Below are 22,673 nucleotides of genomic sequence, written 5' to 3'. Positions count from 1 at the left end.
AACATTTGCAATTGATAAGGAAAAGTACATAACATGTTTTATGTTATCCAAAGCTTCAAACCAATTGATTTTAGCAGTGTGTAAGAACTGTTATGTAAGTAATCTCAGTAGTCAATTTGCATGCAGCAAGTTCACAAAGATAGCTGATAGATGACGACCAGCTAATTCACTAGTTCAGGCAGATAATGTTTAGCTTATGTGATGCAGGCATCTCTTCATTTCCAGGCAAGTCATAGAACAGAGAGTTGCTTTAGTTTCACGAGTGGTGGATTGTAATACAAAGTTAAAATGGTCTTCCTGAGGAAAAAGGATATATGAGAATCAGAATCAGATTTTATTCGCCAAATATGTTTTGCAACATACGAGGAATTTCACTGGCCAGGTCAGTCGTACAATTAAAAGCAACAGATTTAAAAACATCTTTAACATGAACATCCATCACAGTGACTCCTACACATTCCTCACTGTGATGGAAGGCGAAATAAAGTTCAAGTCTCTTCCTTTGTTCTTCCTTGGTCGTGGGCCTCGAGACCCCGTTGATGGGACGGTCTTAAGCCGGCGGTGTTCGGGCCTTCCGCGTCGAGGCGTTCAGCTCCTGCATCGGGGGGTTATCAGCTCCCCCGCGCCGGGCGATCGAACCTCGTGTCGGGGCTGGACGAACCTTCTGCGGCGTTGGAGCTCCCGACTTGCCTCTTCCGAGACTTCGAGCCCTTGTTGGTAAGTCCACGGTGGTCGCGGTGGGAGCGATCCCAGGCAAGGGATCCGCTCCAATGGTGTCCGCGCCGCGCGGTAGGGCTCACGACAGTCCGAGGAGGCTTCCAGCTCCAGCGTTGGTATGCCGCAGAGCCCGGAGAATTTGATCCGAAAAATGATCACATCTCCGGGAAGGTAAGGGCTGAAAAAAAAGTTTCCCCCGATCCCCTCCCCCCGCCCCCCACATTAAATCAACTGAAGAACATAAAAACAAACTTTAAACAGACGCTAAAAATAACAAAAAGGTAAAAAAACGAACAGACTGCCGGCAGGGCTGGCCATCTCCCCGGCGCCCCTGGTGGTATATATTGCCCCTACTCCAGAAGAATATCCTTGGACCACTAAGGTAAAGAACCAAGGATAACCGACCAGTAATGTTAATGTCCACTGAGCTTCACAGCCGTGCATCCCTTAAAAGTTGTCTTTACTCCTTCTCCCCCCTTCTCCCGCCTTCTCTCCCCTCTCCCCCCTCTTTTAAAGGACTTACGTGACCCTTCCCGTACACTGTGCTTTCATCGTCTTAATTACAGCACCAACCTTCCTGTATGTGTCTGTTTTACATTGGCTTTGCACCGTGTGAATTACACTCAGTCAGTGCTCCCCCCGCTTGCCCTTTCCCCCGCCTGCATCACTGGCTGGTGAGGGAAGCGATGTGTGTGTGTGTGTGTGTGTGTGTGTGTGTGTGTGTGTGTGTGTGTGTGTGTGTGTGTGTGTGTGTGTGTGTGTGTGTGTGTGTGTGTGTGTGTGTGTGTGTGTGTGTGTGTGTGTGTGTGTGTGTGTGTGTGTGTGTGTGTGTGTGTGTGTGTGTGTGTGTGTGTGTGTGTGTGTGTGTGTGTGTGTGTGTGTGTGTGTGTGTGTGTGTTCCACTCTGACAGTCGCCATTCCAGTTGCCAGTTTTTCAAGCGACTGCCGGCAACTTGACTGTCCCCGCGTCGCCTAAAAAAATCGCCTAAGTGGGACAGGCCCATGAGTGAAACATAAATTGCTGGAGTAACTCAAGGAGTTGGGTAGCATCTGTGGAGGGACTGGACAAATGGTGTTTCAGTTTGGGATTTTTCTTGACCTTGACCTTGTGGTCTATTGACCTTGTACATTTTTGAGGTTTCTGATATAAACTCACTGTGGTCGATCTTAAGCCTTTTGTCCTGAAAGGAGTAAAATACACTTTTAGTGGGTAACCGGGTTTCTTCAGCAATTCAAATAAACCACTCATGTTCACGTAATCAAAAGGTCTGGTGAGATTGATAAAAGCAATTTATTGCTTGACACATTTATTGCTTGCCACATTTCTCTTAAAAACAGCCAAATTGAGGAGTTCATATCATTTGTGGATCTTCTGTTTCTAAAACCACTCTGGGGTTCAGGATAAATTCTTTGATAAATTCTTAGACATGGCCAGAGCAAAACAGGTGAAGAATTCTTTTCCCCTCACGCTTCTCCCCAATACTGATCAGGGAAATTGCTACAATTATTATGGCCACCCGTGTTCTTATATAATGTTACAAGCTTTCCATCTGGCAATCCCCTTGCAGAGGGATCTGGGAGTATGATTAAATAATTCCCTGGTAAGGTAGTGGAGATGGCTTTTGCCATATTGGCCTTCATCAGTCATGGAATTGAGTATAAATTAGAATCGTTGTTCACAGATTCTGTTTATTTTATTTATTTCCCAATGACCCATTAACCAAATGACCCAGAGTCATATAATACAGAGAAAGCCCCTTCGGCCCACTTGTCCATGCTGACCAAGATACCCCATCTAGACTAGTCTAATTTGCTGCATTTGGCCTATATCCCTCAAAACCTTTCCTATCTGTCCACAATGTCTATTAAATGTTGTTATTGTACTGGCATTAACTACTTTTCTGGCAGCTTGTTCCATATACCCACCACTCTATGAAAATGTTTCCCTCGGGTTCCTATTAAATCATTCCCCTCTCACCTTAAACCTATGACCTCTTGTACATCTGTAACATAGCATCCTAACTTCTATATTCAATTTCCTGACTGATGAGAGGATAGGGTAGACAATCAGAACTTATTTTTCCCCAGGGTGGAAATATCAAAGACTAGACAGCATAGCTTTAAGGTGCAAGGGGCAACATTTAATGGAGATGTGCAAGACAAGTTTTGTTACACATAGAGTGGTGGGTGCCTGGAACACATGCTGGCTGATAGGGTTATGGTGAAGGCAGCTAAGATATTAACATTTAAGAAGCTTTTAGATATGCACATGGATGAGCAGGAAATGGAGAGATATGGACCACATGCAGACAGAAGAGATTTGTTTACCTTGCATCATGTTCAGCACAGACATCATAGCTCAAAGGGCCTGCACCTGTGCTGTGCCGTTCTATGTTCTAATGTTAAATCTGAAACAAAATCAGCCTTTGGAAGATCTCACCCTAACCAGCCATCTCAGATCTGCACAATTGCATCAAAAATTAGGTGTTAAATTATATGTAAACCTTTACGCCATAGGGACAGGAGTTTAGTAATAAAGACGTCTTGCTATAAATATACTGTTTTGGTGAGTTGGAGCACAGTGTGCAGTATTTGTCATCTTATCTGGAAGAATACAAGTCCACACCGACCAACGATCACCTGTACCCCAGTTCTATGTTATCCCAGTTTGCATCCAACACACTAGGAGCAGTTTAGAGAAACCATTTAACCCATAAACTGAAACATGGGAGGAAACCAGAGTACTCAATGAAAACCCACGTGGTCACAGAGGGAATGCACAAATGTCATACAGACAGCACCTGTATACAGGATCGAACCAGGGTCTCTGGCACTATACCGCAACGACACTACCACTGCACCTGGTGCTGCAAAGGCAGCAACTTGCTGTGTCCATACTTTCTGGGTTAAGTATTCAACAATTCATAGGAAATCAGATTATCAGGAAATTAGAGTAAGATACAATAGCAGAATTGTGAAGAAGGAGACTTCAGAGGAAACAAAGAGTTAGTGCCTATGGGTGCTTGGTGATTAGTGTGGAAGACTGAAAGGCTTTTTTTGTGATGTGTGGCTTCACAAGATTATGGGAGAAAAATGAAACAATAACAGTAGCACAACTTATAATTAAATCTGCACCACCACATACCTGCCTCTGAGTGTTGCACTTTCAATGAAAGGAAATACAGAACTGGCAGAGAAAATAAAATGTTGGTGAATCTTATGTGAGATCTCCCTTTTCTCACAGGGCAATGTTTTGTAATGATCTTAAAGAAAAACATGAAGAAAAGATAACGATTAAAGGAGTCGATGCCAGCACCATGGAGACCTTACTGGATTATACTTACACCAGCAAAGTCTTCATCACCAAACAGAATGTCCAAAGAATTTTAGAAGCTGCCAGTCTATTTCAGGTGAGCAATGTTGCAGCAGTCGTGATTTTTGTTTATTTTGCTGCCATTCCTTAGGGACAGATGTGTTTTTGCCCAAAAGTGGTCATGATCCAAACTTTTGCTACATTTCTTTGTACTCTTCCTGCAAAATTGAGCTATTACCTTGTCCTGAGACCCTTTTTTTTCATAGCTGCACAGCATGAAAACAGGCCATTCAGCCCACTATATCCTTACTGACCATCAAGCACAGATTTACATTTATTCCATTTAATTCCCCACACATTCTCATCAACTTACTCCAAAATGTGCCAATAACCCAAATACTAGGGGGCCATCTGTAATGGCCAAGTCACCCACCTACATGCACACTTTTGGGATGTGAGATAAAAAAAAAGCAGAAGAAATCCACAGTCTTGGGAAGAACAGAGAACAGACAGAGCTCAGTCCATCACAGATACTGACCTCCCCACTATTGAAGAGATCTAGAGGAGGTACTGCCTCAAAAAGGCAGCCAAGAGATTCAAGAGCGAGATTCAAGAGACATTCAAGATTCAAGACATTTATTGTCACATGTACCAATTGGTACAGTGAAGTTTGGGTTCACCATACAGCCATACGAATAAAAAAGGACACAGAACATAATAGTCTTTAACATAAACATCCCCACACAGCGGAATCAAAGTTTCCCATTGTGAGGGAAGGCCCAAAGTTCAGTCATCCTCCTCTTTGATGTTCTTTGATGTCCACTCGTGGTCATTAAAGTCCCACATCACCCCAGCCACGCTCTCATTTTGTTCCTACCATTGGCAAGAAAGTACAGGAGCCTAAAAATGGTGACCACCAATTTCAAGAATAGTAACGACCATCACTTTCATGAACACCACATAACACTGCACTTCACCTCAGCAACTTCTATGGGCTGTCTTTGGTTGCACTGTGGACTTTGTTTTTTTGTACTATTATTAAGGTTATTCATTTATTGACTGCTAGGCTGCTGCAGGTAAGAATATCATTGTTCCATTGTCAGTACATACGACAATCAAACACTCTTGGCACTCTCTCTTAATTCTCTCAAAACATGAAAACATTTAGACAGCGTTGAAGCTCAGTCCTAAACTTGGGTGATTGGACCCAAGCCACTGCAGCTCCACTAGCTGCACTACTGTGCTGCCCAATGCCATGGTACACTGGATCACTCTCCATAAAAGCAGATTATATAGCCTCAGTTAAATTCACTAGCCACTGTATCTGGTATCAGATATCTGGCTCCCTTCTATTTAGCTTTCATCCTTGGCAAAGTCTGACCATTAGCTTGCACCCTTTTCCTGTCGTCTTCAAAACCAACATAATTTTATCTACTCATTTTTATTTGGCTCATTCATACCATTCAATTTTCCTCTCCAATCACTGGTTTATGGTTGCAGCTGTTGCAGTTCATGGTACCAATCAACTTAAAACCTGGATAAAAATCTACCAATGGTATAAAAATCATGAGCTCTGAATCAACCACCTGGGAGAATTCTGCTGGCCAAAATAACCTTTTAATATAGCAGGACATGCCAGACCTAACTATACGGGCTATAAGTCAGGCTGTTTGATTTTAATTGTTGAGGGGTGTTCATGCAGAGCAGTGGCTGATAACTATCTGCATGCATTGCAATGGGCAGAGGTAAATAGGAGGAGAGATCAATGGCTGTGGAAGGTCTAACCTTGTTGCTCTTCACAAGTAACTGGAGGAGATATGGTGTGGACATACTGATAATCCTCCCTGTTTGCAACCTATTCCCCTTGCGGACAATGGCTTCAGATTTATCAGGAAATAGCTTTTGTTTGCACCTGATTGTAACCAGTTTGTGGAACTACTGATTCAAACGGAATTATTTGCATCAAACTGTAAATAGTGCATTGTTGTTTCCGAACGAGGTACCATAAAACTCGTCACATCAAACGGAATCATAAATATCTCAGCTTCCATTCCATGTACTTGTCATCACTTGATTTGATATGAAACTGTTCCACAGCCTTCTTCTGCTTCACACTTCCCTAAAGTTAGCAGGCACTCCACTGATGAGACAAGTGTTTAGATCCCTTACTCTCTTGGGAAGTGAACTTGTTTGTTACTTTTTAGTTGTTTGTTCTTTGCAGCTGGTAGCTCTGAAGGTTTCAAGATGCGCACATCCTGATGAGTCAGTCAACAGGAGGATGATGTGGTTTTCACATCGGTAAATCTTGTTGCATCTGCAGTAACTTTCTCAACTTGAAGTCTGCAATGATCTTTTGTAGAGAATCGCGTTATTTGGCCTAGCTATTTTACATTCTAAAGAAGTTCCCTCTGCTCTAACGTTCTCCCATCCATTACTCCATGTGTACCTCTTTTCTTCTTTCCTTCACCCTTAATTATAAAATGCACCCGCTTCATCTACCTCACGATCACTAAGATGTACATTTTACTCACTCTCTCTTACTTGCTATCATTTTTATATGTGCTCTTAAACATAATTAATTCAGTTTGTCCGTATCCAACAGCTCAGTTTAGTTTATTATCATGTGTACTGAGGTACAGTGAAAAGCCTTTGTTGATTGCTAACCAGTCAGCAGAAAGACAATATATGATTAGAATCAATCCATTTACTGTGTATAGATACATGGTAAGGGAATAACGTTTAGTGATCATGGCTAAATTGAGAAGTGTTGCTAAAGGAATAGAGATTTAAGTGTATGGAGCAAATGTAATATGAATTTGTATATCTGCATTTTTCAGCTTGAAATTATGCAATATGGTGCATACTGTAGCGCGTCTTTTAACTTACACTTGAATGCAATATATATGCTTTCAATTGGATTAGCTATGAATAAGGTTAGACTAAATTACATTCCTAATTACATTCCACAGTAGAGCCCAGACTCTGATCAGCACGTGCAGCACATGAATGATCTTTGTGTATACATGTATGGAAATCAGGTTATAATCAAACACTTGGCTCATGTTGACCAACCTGGGTCTCACTGCACACCTGGTACTACTCCTGGCCCTGACTCCAGTTGCATACCTTCTCTCATTCCTGACCCTGAGTCCAGCCTTACACCTGCCCCCCTATTCTACCCTGATCATAGCTGCTTACCTGCTTACGTTTCCAGTGCTGAACACTCCCCTGGTCCCAGCTTTGACTGCACACCTAGTACTATTCCAGACCTTGACTCTGGATGCACACTTGGTCTTGCTCCTAGCCCCTCTGCACTGACAATATATCTGGCCCACACATAAAGCCCCATATCTGACCCCCTGGACTTAACCTATTTTGTTCAAGTCCACAGATGCTTATCTAATGCAGTAATCCTTTATGGGGCACTTCGCAGACCAAATTATGGATAACAAAATTTGTTACATTCATTGGTTTCTTTGTTATCTAACATGCTAGTTACTTTGTCAAATAAGTCATCAATTGGTTGAACACAATTTCTCATCCATAAAATTATACTCACTCAGCTGTATAAGTATTCTGTTACAATTTTCTTTCATTTTCGTAACAAACTGGCCTGAAGTCATTTTCACCCCCAATATTTTCGGTATTTTGCTGTCTTCCTCTCAGCTGGGACTTTTCCGAAATCCGAAGTCCAATAACTATTTATTTAAACAATATTATTCTATTAAATATGATCTTGAGAGTACATAATATTTTCTGTGGTATTCATAACACAACAATGATAAAAAGATCTTTGTTCTGATTGCACCTATCAACATGCATACATTATTACATTACAGTTAATATGTACTGAGGGCAAATTTTTGTTCCAATGCTCCCCATTCCCAATTACTTTTACATTGAAGTGATTGAAATCCAAGTGAAGTTTAAATGGCATCATAAAAGTAAAATCTCCGTGAAGGATGATATTCATTACGTGGTTGGTTGGAGTCAGTATCAGCACAATTATTATATTAAACTTTGAATCTTCAGATGTCCTGGTTCAAGCTAAAACTAAAGATAAATAATAATTGCCTCACACATTCCCCTGCAAGTATCTCTGTCACTCCTTTAAAATATGCCCCTTCTTTGAACAAACTCTTAAATATCGAGTGGCAAATGACAATAGTGCCTACCTTCCCAATATTTAACTGAAGGAAATAATGGGTTATCAGGGCTGTATGTTGTGACAGACAGCCTGACACCTTGCATGTCATTTTAATATTACACTTATCCCATCCCCCTGGATATTCCAGATTGTCAACTAATTACAAATCAGGCTAATTACAAATCAATAACATATACCAAATCCGAAACATGAAGCGCTGAGCATTGGGATCCAGACATCAGGGACAACTGGCCTCAGTTCCCCGCTCACATCTGGCAATTTTCTCTGTCTGAACCAGGGGCCGCGGAGCGTTTTTGAAAGTGGGGAGGCTGAGCGATCACTGATCACTGGCCTTGGGGGTACCCGGTGAGGGAGTGGAGCAACCGAGTGGGGAGAGGGTGTGGAAGTGGGGTGTCCCCCCTCCAAGGGTAGGGACTTTTTGAAATTTGATGTATTAAAATCATGTTTTAGTGCATTGTAGAAGTATGATTTCAATGTTTTTTGTATGAAGTATTTTTAAGAGATAGCTTTTTACGGGGTAACTTTTTCCACACAAAGGGTGGTGGGTGTATGGAACAAGCTGCCAGAGGAGGTAGTTGAGGCAGGGACCATCCCAACATTTAAGAAACAGTTAGACTGATACATGGATAGAACATGTTTGGAGGTATGGAACAAAAGCAGGTAGCGTAGCTGGGACATGTTGGCGGGTGTGGGCAAGTTGTGCCGAAGGGCCTGTTTTCACACTGTATCACTCTATGACTACATTATACCTCCACCATGCATGAATGCTTCAAAATCAAGTGATCGAGTTTTATTGCCATATACTCAAGCATATAAACATAGAAAATAGATGCAGGAATAGGCCATTGGTCTTTCGAGCCAGCACTGCCATTCAATATGATCATGGCTATTCATCAAAAATCAGTACCTCTTTCCTGTTTTTCCCCATATCCCTTGATTTTGTTAGCCCCAAGAACTAAAAGTAACTCTCTCTTGAAAACATCCAGTGAATTGGCCTGCACTGCCTTCTGTGGCAGAGAATGCCACAGATTCACAACTCTCTGCGTGAAGAAGGTTTGTCCTCATCTCAGTCCAAAGTGGCCTATCCTTTATTCTTAAACTGTGACCCCGGGTTCTGAATTCCCCCAACATCGGGAACATTTTTCCTGCAGTTACAGTAAGTGAAAATCTAGCAGGCAAGCAGGATGCTTTCTCCAACCACCCCCATTTGAAGGCCATTATCTTCCACCGTTTCTACCCAGTGCTTGGTACTTACTTCCAGCAGCCACTGGTTGTCCTCCAATAGACAATAGACAATAGATGCAGGAGTAGCACCGCCATTCAATGTGATCATGGCTGATCATCCCCAATCAGTACCCCATTCTGCCTTCTCCCCATATCCACTGACTCCGCTATTTTTAAGAACCCTATCTAGCTCTCTCTTGAAAGCATCCAGAGAACCTGCCCCCACTGCCCTCTGAGGCAGAGACCTCCAGGATGCCCAGAGCCGCAGCTTGATCCATGCTGGTCACCTGGGCGAATTTGGCACAGAGACTCTGACGGCAGCGGCGCAATGCTTCCAACGCCTCCGATGGCCCGGGACTCTTGCACTGAGGCTGCTCTATGGCCGGTGCTGCAGTGAGTGACTCGCCAGCCCGGCAAAAACTCACCAGCCGCGCTCCCTGTCCGCATCTGTCCCCGCCGCTGCTTCTGCTTCCAACAACCGTGGCTCATGCAGTTGATATAAGTTTTTTAAATTTTCGTTGATCACAGAATTGCTCACGACAGAGAATGAGAAATTTGTGATCAGCGTGAAAATTTGGCGACATTCGTGATTCTCACGCGCAATGCTTGGGAGTTGGCAGCCAAGCCTCTCTATCCCCCTCTATCCCCCCCCTCTCTCTCCCCTCTCTCTCTCTCCCCCCCCTCTCGTCCACTCTGTCTCCTCTCATGCCCCCTCTCTCTCTCCTCTATCTCTCCCCTACCCCTCTCTCTCCTCTCTCTCTCTCTCCCTCTCTGTCTCCAACACCCATGGCCCATGCAGTTTATCAGAGTTTTGAATTTTTTGTTGATCACAGAATTTCTCACGACAGAGTGTGAGAAATTTGTGATCAGCGTGATAGCCCTGTCCCACGGTGCGAGTCCACCCACAAGTTATCCCGAGTTAAAGAAAAAATCAAACTCGTGGTTTTCTACGAGATTCCAAGTTTATGTTCATGAGTTTCAACGAGTTCCTACGTGTATGTCTAAAGTTTGCCGTTTACTTCTCATTTCTGCGACGTACCAAGTTCCTCTCCCTTGAGCCAACAACGACTACCGACATGTGGAAAAATCATCACATGATCAAAATGATGTCATACAGTTTTTTTCCACTCTAAAAAGCCTCCCATGTTTAAATTTCTTAGGGTTACGGAATCAAGGGATATGGGGAGAAAGCAGAAACAGGGTATTGATTTTGGATGATCAGCCATGATCATATTGCATGGCAGTGCTGGCTCGAAGGGCCGAATGGCCTACTCCTGCACCTATTTGCTATGTGTTTATACCTTTTAAATGTTTTGACATGCGTTTCAGGATTCCAGTATCTGTCTTTTCCAATATCCCTTTCCCTGTATTTCTCTTGGGCTTTTCCTCTCCCCAACTCCTAACTCCTCCATCTGCCAGTCCATCTGAGTGTAGATATGAAGTTCTTCTTGGCTGTCTATTTGTATGTGTGGACTTTCCATTAAAAGTCATCCATGATCATTATCTCTCACAATCCTTCAGGTGTTTTTGCCACTCATTTCTCATTGAGATGGGTTCATACAACACAGAAACAGGCTCCTCCACCCACCATGTCCATTCCAACCATAACCTTCCTGACCGTTATTCGAGTTCTGGCCCATATACTTTGTAAACCTGCCTCCGCCGCGTTCTCAGATTACGACTACAGTACTTACTGGGTTGAAAAAAAAATCATCAGATGCCCTCTATTCCGCCTGCTGCTCACGTTAAATCTACACCCTTTGATGAGTTCAATTAATCTGATTATTGTCTGTCCTCATTCATTTCATTATACGTTCACTCGAGCAGCGTGTGTCACTGCTCCAGGGACCCGGGTTCAATTCTAACCTCCGGTACTATTTTATGGAGTTTCCCCCAAGCGCTCCCTTTCGCTCCCCGCAGCACTTGCTGTGTTGCATGAACCCATGACTCGATGAGAAATGAATGGCAAAAACACCTGAAGGACTATTACCTTCCCCCAATGTGTCTGTGAGTGGTCAAATGGGGCTCAGGTGGGAAATTGATGTGAATGCAGGCAGAAATGAGTTTGAGGTAAATCAGTGTTTGACGACTGGCTCAGTGGGCCGAAGGGCCTGTTTCCGCCCTTTGGGACATTTACACCAGGAGTGTGCGCTGCCATATGCGAAGCTTCACTATTTGTAAAGGTTTCTTGTCTAATGTACTTTTTTAAACTCACTGATTTTTCAATATATAGGCTGACAGTTAGTACATTATTCACCCCTGTTTATTCATCGCTCGGCAGACTGTATTTCGGGGATCTCGCCTCACACCTGTATCATTGGCCACGTTATCATATCCTACACTGTTTTATCCGTGACTGCGGATGGTAGCGAACGACCCCAAAGGATATTCCCCTTCGTGTTGGCAAAGTTTTGCAATTGCTTTATTTTTCACATAAAGGCGATTTATTTTTAAGAGTTGGTGTGGGTCATTTCATTTTCAAATAATCTTATTCAAACAAGAGATGGACACAAAAAGCTGGAGTAACTCAGCGAGTCAGACGGCATCTCCGGAGAAAAGGAATAGGCGACGCTTCGGGTCGAGACTCTTTTTTTCAGCGATGCTGCATGACCCGCTGAGCTACTCCAGCTTTTTGTGCCTGTCTTTGGTGTAAACGACCATCTGCAGTTCCTTCCTACACTTATTCAAACGGGAATGCATTCCCACAGGTGTCTCCAGCATCAGGGGATCATTCCTGACACACAGACTTGACAAACCTTTTTTTACTCACCTTTCTCTGTCCAGCTACCGAGTTAAGAGTACCCACGAGTTAATACGGTAAACTCACGAGTCACTACGGTAAACTCACGGGCTACTACGCTATTACAAGTTTAAAAGTATCAACATTTTCCTTCAAGAGTATATTTGACTCGTGGAAATCTTTCAACATGTTGAAAATTTTTCACGAGTTAACACGTTTCCCGAATACCTGCCATTAGCGCTACGAGTCGCTAAGTTACGTCCACGAGCTCCAACGTTCCCGCTACGTTCATTCTACGTGATTACCATGAGTTTGATTTGTTTTTAACTCGGGATAACTCGTGGGTGGACTCACACCATGGGACAGGGGTTTGAGAGCGTGCAAATTTGTTCAAATGCATGATTCTCACGCTCAAAGCATGAGAGTTGGCAGCCCTGTAGTCACATGGTTTGGGCGCCATCTTGGAAGCAGCCAAGCAGCTAGTTTCTTAATCATTTTAATGATTCCTCTCTCTGGTCTCCCTCCAGATGTCTAAAATGAGTCCTGGGCGGCTCATTCATTCCTGACAGTTGCATTGTCACAAAACAAATAAACTTTTCTGCATTTTTTTCCAGGCTTTAAAAAATAATTTTATCGCTTTTTAAGCCAATTGTATTTAATTTTTTCATCTGTTTTGTTCTTGTTTTGCACTTTGCTTAAGCCTTATTCTTTAGACCTAGTTTTATGTTTGTTATTTGTTTGTAGCATCCCATTGTTACTCGATTGTAGCATCTCATTCTTAGGTGTTTTATTCCCTTTTTTACAGAAACATACTGTATTTATTCTAATCCCATTTACTTTCATTATTGCACTTTATTGAAATGCCTTCCTGCCTCCACATATTTACTACTTTATCTAATTCAGCTTCACCTGTGTTTCCACGTGGTTGACTTTTTCTCCAAACTGTAATTTATTATATTTCATTCTTAGTCATTATATGTTATGACCACTTCTCCTAGATCCTCCCCCATGTTTTTCATAACTGCTCTTATCTGGGTTATTTCCCAACACTGTGTTCTCTCTTTGACACATTGCCTGTGGTTTCCTGCGAACTGTCTCCTTCCCATTTTGGAGGAGTAATACTTGCTACTTTCAAGTCTAATAAAACTCTCCGTGAATCTTGACAATATTGCAAAATTAAAATCAACATATCATCTGTCTGAAGAAGGGTCTCGAATCGAAACGTCACCTTTTCCTTTGCTCCATAGATGCTGCCTCACCCGAAAGCATTTTTATCTACTTTAGATTTTTCCAGCATTTGCAGTTCCTTCTTAAACATCTATCTTACCGGTCATTTTTATAAAGACTCTAAGATGAAGTTCATCAGGGTCCAAAGAGATTGCAACTCTAATAATTTATTCTATAGGACTGCACTGGTGTTTGTAGTTTATTTCAATTCTTCCTGCTTTTCAATTGCCGATGTACAATTTTTCCTGAGATGTTATTCGTATCCTGGTAAATTACAGGTAAGTGGCAAAAGAATCAATTGGTGATGTACAGGGAAATAGGAAATGTCATACTGGGGCAAATGGGATAGCTCTTCTGGGAAAGCATTGGCTGAATAGCTTTCTTCTGTTCTTGGGATAAGTGGGTTATGATCTATTTACCCATTAAAAACATTCCATCAAGCTAGTCTTTGATTAAACATAACTTCTCAACTTTGATAGAAACATAGAAACATAGAAATTAGGTGCAGGAGTAGGCCATTCGGCCCTTCGAGCCTGCACCGCCATTCAATATGATCATGGCTGATCATCCAACTCAGTATCCCGTACCTGCCGTCTCTCCATACCCTCTGATCCCCTTAGCCACAAGGTCCACATCTAACTCCCTCTTAAATATAGCCAATGAACTGGCCTCAACTACCCTCTGTGGCAGAGAGTTCCAGAGATTCACCACTCTCTGTGTGAAAAAAGTTTTTCTCATCTCAGTTTTAAAGGATTTCCCCCTTATCCTTAAGCTGTGACCCCTTGGCCTGGACTTCCCCAACATCGGGAACAATCTACCTGCATCTAGCCTGTCCAACCCCTTAAGAATTTTGTAAGTTTCTATAAGATCCCCTCTCAATCTCCTAAGTTCTAGAGAGTATAAACCAAGTTTATCCAGTCTTTCTTCATAAGACAGTCCTGACATCCCAGGAATCAGTCTGGTGAACCTTCTCTGCACTCCCTCTATGGCAATAATGTCCTTCCTCAGATTTGGAGACCAAAACTGTACGCAATACTCCAGGTGTGGTCTCACCAAGACCCTGTACAACTGCAGTACAACCTCCCTGCTCCTATACTCAAATCCTTCTGTTATGAAAGCTAACATACCATTCGCTTTCTTCACTGCCTGCTGCACCTGCATGCCTACTTTCAATGTTTAAGAGGGAACAGCAGATGCTGGAGAATCGAAGGTTACACAAAAAAGCTGGAGAAACTCAGCGGGTGCAGCAGCATCTATGGAGCGAAGGAAATAAGGGTCTGAAGAAAGGTTTCGGCACGAAACGTTGCCTATTTCCTTCGCTCCATAGATGCTGCTGCACCCGCTGAGTTTCTCCAGCTTTTTTGTGTAACCTGCCTACTTTCAATGACTGGTGTACCATGACACCCAGGTCTCGCTGCATCCCCCCTTTTTCCTAATCGGCCACCATTTAGATAATAGTCTGCTTTCCTGTTTTTGCCACCAAAATGGATAACCTCACATTTATCCACATTATACTGCATCTGCCAAACATTTGCCCACTCACCCAGCCTATCCAAGTCACCTTGCAGTCTCCTAGCATCCTCCTCACAGCTAACACTGCCCCCCAGCTTAGTGTCATCCGCAAACTTGGAGATATTGCCTTCAATTCCCTCATCCAGATCATTAATATATATTGTAAATAGCTGGGGTCCCAGCACTGAGCCTTGCGGTACCCCACTAGTCACTGCCTGCCATTGTGAAAAGGACCCGTTTACTCCTACTCTTTGCTTCCTGTTTGCCAGCCAGTTCTCTATCCACATCAATACTGAACCCCCAATGCCGTGTGCTTTAAGATTGTATACTAATCTCTTATGTGGGACCTTGTCGAAAGCCTTCTAGAAGTCTAGATACACCACATCCACTGGTTCTCCCCTATCCACGCTACCAGTTACATCCTCGAAAAATTCTATAAGATTCGTCAGACATGATTTACCTTTCGTAAATCCATGTTGACTTTGTCCAATGATTTCACCACTTTCCAAATGTGCAGCTATCCCATCTTTAATAACTGACTCTACCAGTTTCCCCACTACCGATGTTAGACTAACTGGTCTGTAATTCCCCGTTTTCTCTCTCCCTCCCTTCTTAAAAAGTGGGGTTACGTTTGCTACCCGCCAATCCTCAGGAACTACTCCAGAATCTAAAGAATTTTGAAAGATTATTACTAATGCATCCACTATTTCTGGAGCTACTTCCTTAAGTACTCTGGGATGCAGCCTATCTGGCCCTGGGGATTTATCGGCCTTTAATCCACTCAATTTACCCAACACCACTTCCCGACTAACCTGGATTTCACTCAATTCCTCCAACTCCTTTGACCCGCGGTCCCCTGCTATTTCCGGCAGATTATTTATGTCTTCCTTAGTGAAGACGGAACAAAAGTAGTTATTCAATTGGTCCGCCATATCTTTGTTCCCCATGATCAACTCACCTGTTTCTGACTGCAAGGGACCTACATTTGTTTTAACTAATCTCTTTCTTTTCACATATCTATAAAAACTTTTGCAGTCAGTTTTTATGTTCCCTGCCAGTTTTCTTTCATAATCTATTTTTCCTTTCCTAATTAAGCCCTTTGTCCTCCTCTGCTGGTCTCTGAATTCCTCCCAGTCCTCTGGTATGCTGCTTTTTCTGGCTAATTTGTACGCATCATCCTTCGCTTTGATACTATCCCTGATTTCCCTTGTTATCCATGGAAGCACTACCTTCCCTGATTTGTTCTTTTGCCAAACTGGGATGAACAATTTTTGTAGTTCATCCATGCAGTCTTTAAATGTCTTCCATTGCATATCCACCGTCAACCCTTTTAGAATTAATTGCCAGTCAAACTTGGCCAATTCACGTCTCATACCCTCAAAGTTACCTTTCTTTAAGTTCAGAACCATTGTTTCTGAATTAATAATGTCACTCTCCATCCTAATGAAGAACTCAACCATATTATGGTCACTCTTGCCCAAGGGGGCACGCACAACAAGACTGCTAACTAACCCTTCCTCATTACTCAATACCCAGTCTAAAATAGCCTGCTCTCTCTCATTGGTTCCTCTACATGTTGATTTAGATAACTATCCCGCATACATTCCAAGAAATCCTCAGCACCCCTGCCAGTTTGATTCACCCAATCAATATGTAGATTGAAGTCACCCATCATATGTTTTGCCTTTGTCGCACGCATTTCTAATTTCCTGTTTGATACCATTTCCAACTTCACTACTACTGTTAGGTGGCCTGTACACAACACCCACCAGCGTTTTCTGCCCCTTAGTGTTTCGCAGCTCTACCCATACCGATTCCACATCCTCCAAATGAATGTCCTTCCTTTCCATTGCGTTAATCTCCTCTCTAACCAGCAACACTACCCCACCTCTTTCCCTTTCTGTCTATCCCTCCTGAATATTGAATATCCCTGGATGTTTAGCTCCCAGCCTTGGTCACCCTGGAGCCATGTCTCCGTGATCCCAACTATATCATAATCATTAATGGCTATCTGCACGTTCAACTCATCCACCTTATTACGAATACTCCTTGCATTGAGACACAAAGCCTTCAGGGCTTGTTTTTACAACACTCTTACCCCTTATACAATTATGTTGAAAAGTGGCCCTTTTTAATTTTTGCCCTGGTTTTGGATCCCTTGCCCCACCCACCTACTACTTAAACCAGATGTACACTGTTCCCTAATATCACTGTTTCTTGCGTAATGTGGTTTCCTGTAACATGGTGCAATGTGTTAACTATCCATCAGCTCTTGCCTGCATTTAAACAGCCTGTAGCAACTACAAACTCAAAGACTGAGACTCCTGCCATCCTTGGTTCCCTTACCTACCTCACTTGCAGTCACACTCCCCTGTTCATGACCATTGATGAAATCAGAGGATTCTATCACACGAGGTGTTGCCATTTCCAGGTCGAAAACAACCATTTCAAACAATTACTGCAGGTGAATTTGCATAGCAGTCCGGGAGCTCCCATATACTGCAGTCATGACACATCACAAGAGCTGCTATCCTTTAATGTATTGATTGATTAGGCCAGAAGTCCAGAAAGTGTGGACACATGTGATCCAAGATGTCTTAACAAAATGGTTTTAAAATTGGCTTGGTTATTGGAGGCAAAGTGTAGTGGTGGTGTGTTGTTTCTCCATCCATAAATCTGTAACTAATGGTGTACCATTCGGATGGGCGCTCCAACTTTAATGTTCATCTTACATACTAATGACTTGGATGAGAATGCATGTGTCTTGATAAGCAGCTTACGATGCCACATAGATTGGTGGATTTGTAGACAGTGAGAATGTTTGTTGTAGGTACAGAAGGACTTACATCATCTGGAAAGTTGGGTGGAGAAGCGGCAAATGGAATTTAATCGAGACAATGAGGTAATATATTAGTTTAGTTTCAAGATACAGTGGGGAAGTGAGGGGATATCAATCGTGAATGTTTTGGAATTTGTACCCAGGAGTCTTATGTAATATTAGAAACATAGAAATGTAGAAAATGGGTGCAGGAGTAGGCCATTCGAAACCTCAAGCCTCCTTTCAAAATGACCATGGCTGATCATCCAAAATCAGTCCCCCGTTCCTGCTTTCTCCCCATATCCCTTGATTCCGTTAACCCTAAGAGCTGTATCTAACTCTCTCTTGAAGACATCAATATTGATAATAATATTCAACTAAATTCAATTATATTAATTATATGTAACGGATAATTTTTTTAGCCTTAGAGGGAATCAAACAATATGAGGAATAGGCAAGTTGGTAGAGGTGAAACAAAGGTCAAATCAGCCATAAATTTATGCATGCCTAACGTATCCCATGGCACAATTGTTCCTTGTGCACTTTATTCAGGCTCACACCTGAAGGGTAACACCATGCAAAGATTGTAAGTCTCTGCAGGGTTGACCCAGTGAGAATCAGCAGATACAAAATAAATAGACGGGGCAGCTTTAACAGAAGTGGCAGAGGGAGGTGCATTCTTGCAGGTCTGATGACTGTGTGTCTGTTTGTCCAACAGTTCCTGCGGATGGTGGATGCCTGCGCCAACTTCCTCAGTGAGGCTCTGCACCCGGACAACTGCGTGGGCATCCTGCGGCTGGCTGACACTCATTCCCTGGACCGGCTGAGGAAATCCGTGCAGAACTATATTGTGCAGAACTTCCCCCAAGTGCTGACTCATGAGGAATTCCTCGAGCTGCCGGCGGAGATCCTGTCAGAAATTTTGGGCGCCGACGAGCTCTGCGTCACCGAGGAGGAGCAGGTGTTTGAGACGGTGATGCGCTGGGTGCGTTACCGAGAAGCCGAGAGGAAGGGCCTGCTGTGCCAGGTGCTGAGACATGTCCGCCTGCCCCTCCTGGACCCCTGGTACTTTGTAGAGTGGGTGGAAGGCGATGAACTTGTGTGGAAAAACCCAGACGTGTTCCCTCTGTTGCAAGAAGCCAGGATGTACCATCTGTCAGGCAATGAGGTCGGAACCCACAGCACAGATTCGGTCATTCTAACTTGGTTTGCTCAATTTTTCTGCTTTGTACTGGTGGCTGTGGATATTGGAAAAGGAAAGATTTCTATTTATCCAGCAGACTCCGGGATTTCCAAGTCTTTACTGTCGCTATGTACCACTGTTGTCGTGCAGGCACTCTGACAGATAGTTTGACCACAGCAAAGTTGCATGAAATCATGTAATGCGTTACAGTTTGACCACAACAAAAGCACATGAAATATTGCAATGCATTATTTATATAATAAGTCATGGAGGTATACAACACGGAAACAGGCCCGTCGGCTCAACTTGCCGATGCCGACCAAGATGCCCCATCTACAGTAGTCCCACCTGCCAATGTTTGGCCCTTATCCCTCTAAACCTTTCCTATCCATGTATCTGTCCAAATATCTTTTAAATGTTGTTATGGTACTTGTCTCGACTACCTCCTCCAGCAGCTCGTTCCACATACCAACTTTGTTCAGCTTCTGGCTGAGGATGAGTATTGGTCAGAAGCCCAAGGCAATTTTCACTGTTCTCCTTACAAGTAATTCAGTGGGATAATTTGCATCCGCCTGAGAGAGCAGATAATATCTCACAGGAAAGATGTTACTTGCAATGATGCAACACTCCCTCAGTGATTCACTGCACCATCGGCCCCAGTTCTTCATTGGCGATGGTGGATCGAGCCACAGAAGAATGTGAAGGATTTTTAAATGTTATCGAGCTGGGAACCAGTAGAGGCTAGCAAGAATAGGAATATTGAGTGATGGAGAGCCAAATGAAAATTTTGGATGTATAAATTGACAGGGTGAAGGTCGGTGGGGGCACTGCGTGACGGCTGCCCTGCCAGCAGCGTGTTCGTTATTTCTACTTTTTTGGTTTTTTTTAGTGCGGCCAAATGTTTGTTTTAGTGTCTCTCGGTATGTCTTGTGTGGGGGGTGGGTGAGGGGGGGTGGTGTCTCTTTAGTGTCTCTCGATGTGTCTTGTGTGGGGGGTGGGTGAGGGGGGGTGGTGTCTCTTTAGTGTCTCTCAGTGTGTCTTGTAAGGGGGGAATCGCTTTTGGTCACCTCCTCCAAGGAGAGGCGACTTTTTCCATGTCCCCTCTAACAGCATGGATTGGATCGGTCTTTACCGGAGTCGGGCCCCGAGTTTCGGCAGCGGGCACAGCGTGGACTTTTCATCGCGGAGCGGGAGAGCCCTTGCCGGGGTCGCCAGAGGGAGTGCTCCGATCGCTGGCCTGAGGATTGTTACATCCTGAAGCTGCGGTCTGCAGAGCTTCTAGCCGCAAGCGCGCGTCCTGAGCCTGCGATCCCTCATTGGGGATCACCGGCCCGCGGCCTATAACATCCTGAAGCCACGGTCTGCGGAGCTTCTAGCCGCGGGTGCGGCGTGGTCTTACCATCCGGAGCCTGGGTTCCCTAGCCGGGGACAACCAGAGAAGAGCTCCGACTGCTGGCCTGCGGCCCACAACATCCTGAATCCGCGTTCTGCGCTGGGAAAGCCCCGATTCGGGACTTCCAGGCCGCGGATGTACAGAGGACCTGTACATCCGGCCGCCCGTAGCGGCGACTGCGGAGGTTTATGGGCCCGACCACGGGTGAACAATGGAGGAGGACTGACTGTACTTTGTGCCTTCCACCACAGTGAAGAATGCTGTGGTGGATGTTTGTGTTAAATTTTATTGTGCATTGTGTGTTCTTTTTTGATTATACCGCTGCTGGCAAATTCATTTCACTGCACTGATATGTGTATGTGACGAATAAAACATTGATTGATTGACAGAAAAAAGTGCATTAAAAGGAAGAACACAAGGTGCTGGAGTAACTCTGCAGGTCAGGCAGCATCTCTGGATGGAATGGACAGGTGACTTTTTGGGTCAGGACCCATCTTCAGACATTGTATTAGGGGAGAGAAAGCTGAAAAGCGGCACAGTTCCCACCTTAAATGTTTGTTGTTTAACATCTAATGTGCTCAATCTTACACAGAGCTGCTGGGTTGATATGACACATGTGATACGTTTTTGAAGGACACCTTTTTTTGTATTGCCAGCAAATTGACCATATGGCTCTCAGTCCCTTCACCCAGTTGATTATAGATTAGATTACAGATTAAAATTGGTTGAGGCTCCATCACTGATCGCTGTAGCAACCCACTCATTGCTGATTGCCAAGCCAAATACGTCATCTACCCCAACTCTCAGATTTCTGCCAGTCAGCGACTCCACCTATATATTAACCCCAGCCTGGTGCACTCTAATCCAGAGAATAACCTTTTAAGCGGCTCCTTATCAAATGCTTTTTGGAAATCCAATACAATCCATCTACTTTACATCCTGATTATTATATCCTCAAAGAACATGCAAATGTATTAAGTGCAATATCCATTTCATAAAATCCAGTCACCAATACTTATTTGTCTTATGATGTTCTGTTGTTACCTCCTTTTATCCAGCATTTATGGATAAAACACGTCTGCCAATTGACCAATGCACCCTTGGTTTCCATTAACTTCCTTCATGAATATTGGTGTACATTTGCATTTTTCCAGTCCTTAGGGACCTCTCTAGAATCCAGTGAATTTTGGTAAATTACAACTGAAGGTTTCATTTTCTTCTGCAATGATTTCCCTTTAGGTCCTTTGAAGGCAACCTACCAGGTCTTGGAGATAAAAGCAGAAAGGAAGCAGGTGCGGCAGCATCTGTGGAAAGAAGAATAGTTAGTGTTTCAGCTAACCGTTTCTCTTTCCACCGCTGCTTTCTAACCGACTGGGTTTTTCCAGCATTTTCTGTTCCTATTTCATACTTCCAGCACCTACAATTTTTTATAATTTTCATCAGATCTCTTTGGCTTTAACCCCGTTAGTTTGCCTTGTGTTTTTTTTCTTGTGGTGGAGAATATTTTGACTTCTTTCCTTCCTCCACCCCTCACGTAACCTCGTATCCATTATTATTGGAATGTATTTAGTTTCTTCTACAGTGAAGACCAATCCAAAATCGTAACATTTAAGAAACATTTAGACAGGTGCATGAATAGGGATATGGGCCAAAGGCAGGCAGGTGAGACTAGTTTAGATGGGACATGTCGGTCAGTGTGGGCAAGGTGGGCCGAAGTGCCTGTTTCCACAGTGCTGTATGACTCTATGACCTAATTTACTACAATGTTCAAATTTCAAGCTGCTTATAGTGGCAGAAATCCAGTCAGGCTTCAATATATCAGGGCTTTGTAATCAGCAGCATTTTAAAACTAAGGAAGAAGCATAAAACCAGTGGTATTTTAAAACATCAGTAGCTCTATATCAGCACTACCAGTCTAGAGGAGTGGTCAGAAATGAATGATCATGTTTAAATCTACAACCAACAAATAGGCAGGTATTGAAAGTCCATACTTTCTAAAGATACAGGAAGAGGCAATTCAGCCCAACAAGTCCATGCTAACCCCCGTAGCAAACCCATTCCCCTATTATTTTTTCCTGTGGCCTTTCCTCAACACAGTGGGAGAAGGAGAGGGGGAGTGAGGGGGAAAGGAGAGGAGAGGGGAGCACTCTTGTTTACAGCCAAACACTTTTTATGAAGCATAGTTATGGTGCTCATGTAGTCAATATGGCAGCCAATTTGTGCACCGTAAAGTCCACAAAACAGGAATATGGTATCAACCAGCTCATCTGTTTTTTAATGTTAATTGAGAGATAAATATTGGTCAGGGTGGTGGAGAGAAATCTCTCATCAACCAATGGGGTTATCTAAGTTTGTCAACAGGACTGCCCATGGCTGCA

At 43.4% G+C, this 22,673-nt stretch overlaps 2 protein-coding genes and 1 long non-coding RNA gene across 4 annotated transcripts in view; 1 reads left to right on the top strand and 2 right to left on the bottom strand.

The window, feature by feature from the left end:
- The window catches only part of klhl6 (kelch-like family member 6), a 35,206-nt gene that overhangs the window by 1,411 nt on the left and 11,122 nt on the right, over positions 1–22,673 (top strand). Inside the window, exons 2-3 of one of the 2 annotated variants that reach the window (XM_055646108.1) lie at positions 3,962–4,127; positions 18,438–18,911. In XM_055646108.1, the coding sequence (XP_055502083.1) occupies positions 3,962–4,127; positions 18,438–18,911 (640 nt within the window). The remainder of the gene's footprint in view (positions 1–3,961; positions 4,128–18,437; positions 18,912–22,673) is intronic. The other variant, XM_055646109.1, reaches the window with a different exon arrangement.
- Positions 7,589–22,104, bottom strand: LOC129703544 (uncharacterized). The gene is made up of 2 exons (XR_008724581.1): positions 21,555–22,104; positions 7,589–7,728 (listed from the first exon to the last, which is right to left on the bottom strand). It is a non-coding gene; the product is annotated as an uncharacterized LOC129703544 (long non-coding RNA).
- Positions 14,692–16,367, bottom strand: LOC129703542 (uncharacterized). Its single transcript, XM_055646111.1, has 2 exons — positions 15,683–16,367; positions 14,692–15,604 (listed from the first exon to the last, which is right to left on the bottom strand). Exons 1-2 carry the CDS (start codon positions 16,359–16,361, stop codon positions 15,264–15,266), a joined length of 1,020 nt encoding a protein of 339 aa, XP_055502086.1. The 5' UTR covers positions 16,362–16,367; the 3' UTR covers positions 14,692–15,263.

This window comes from Leucoraja erinacea, chromosome 14 (genome assembly GCF_028641065.1).
Source record: "Leucoraja erinacea ecotype New England chromosome 14, Leri_hhj_1, whole genome shotgun sequence".
NCBI classification, from domain to species: Eukaryota; Metazoa; Chordata; class Chondrichthyes; order Rajiformes; family Rajidae; genus Leucoraja; species Leucoraja erinaceus.
The sequence above is the reverse complement of the archived record's forward strand: the minus strand, read 5'-3'. Positions and strand labels throughout refer to the sequence as shown.

What these genes read in the sequence shown, in the direction of transcription:
- LOC129703542 (XM_055646111.1), bottom strand. Translation starts at nt 16,361, where the DNA reads ATGGTTGAGTTCTTCATTAGGATGGAGAGTGACATTATTAATTCAGAA. An exon ending in AGTGGTGTTGGGTAAATTGA is followed by an intron (nt 15,605 to 15,682) that starts GTGGATTAAAGG and finishes CTCCAGAAATAG; the next exon opens with TGGATGCATTAGTAATAATC.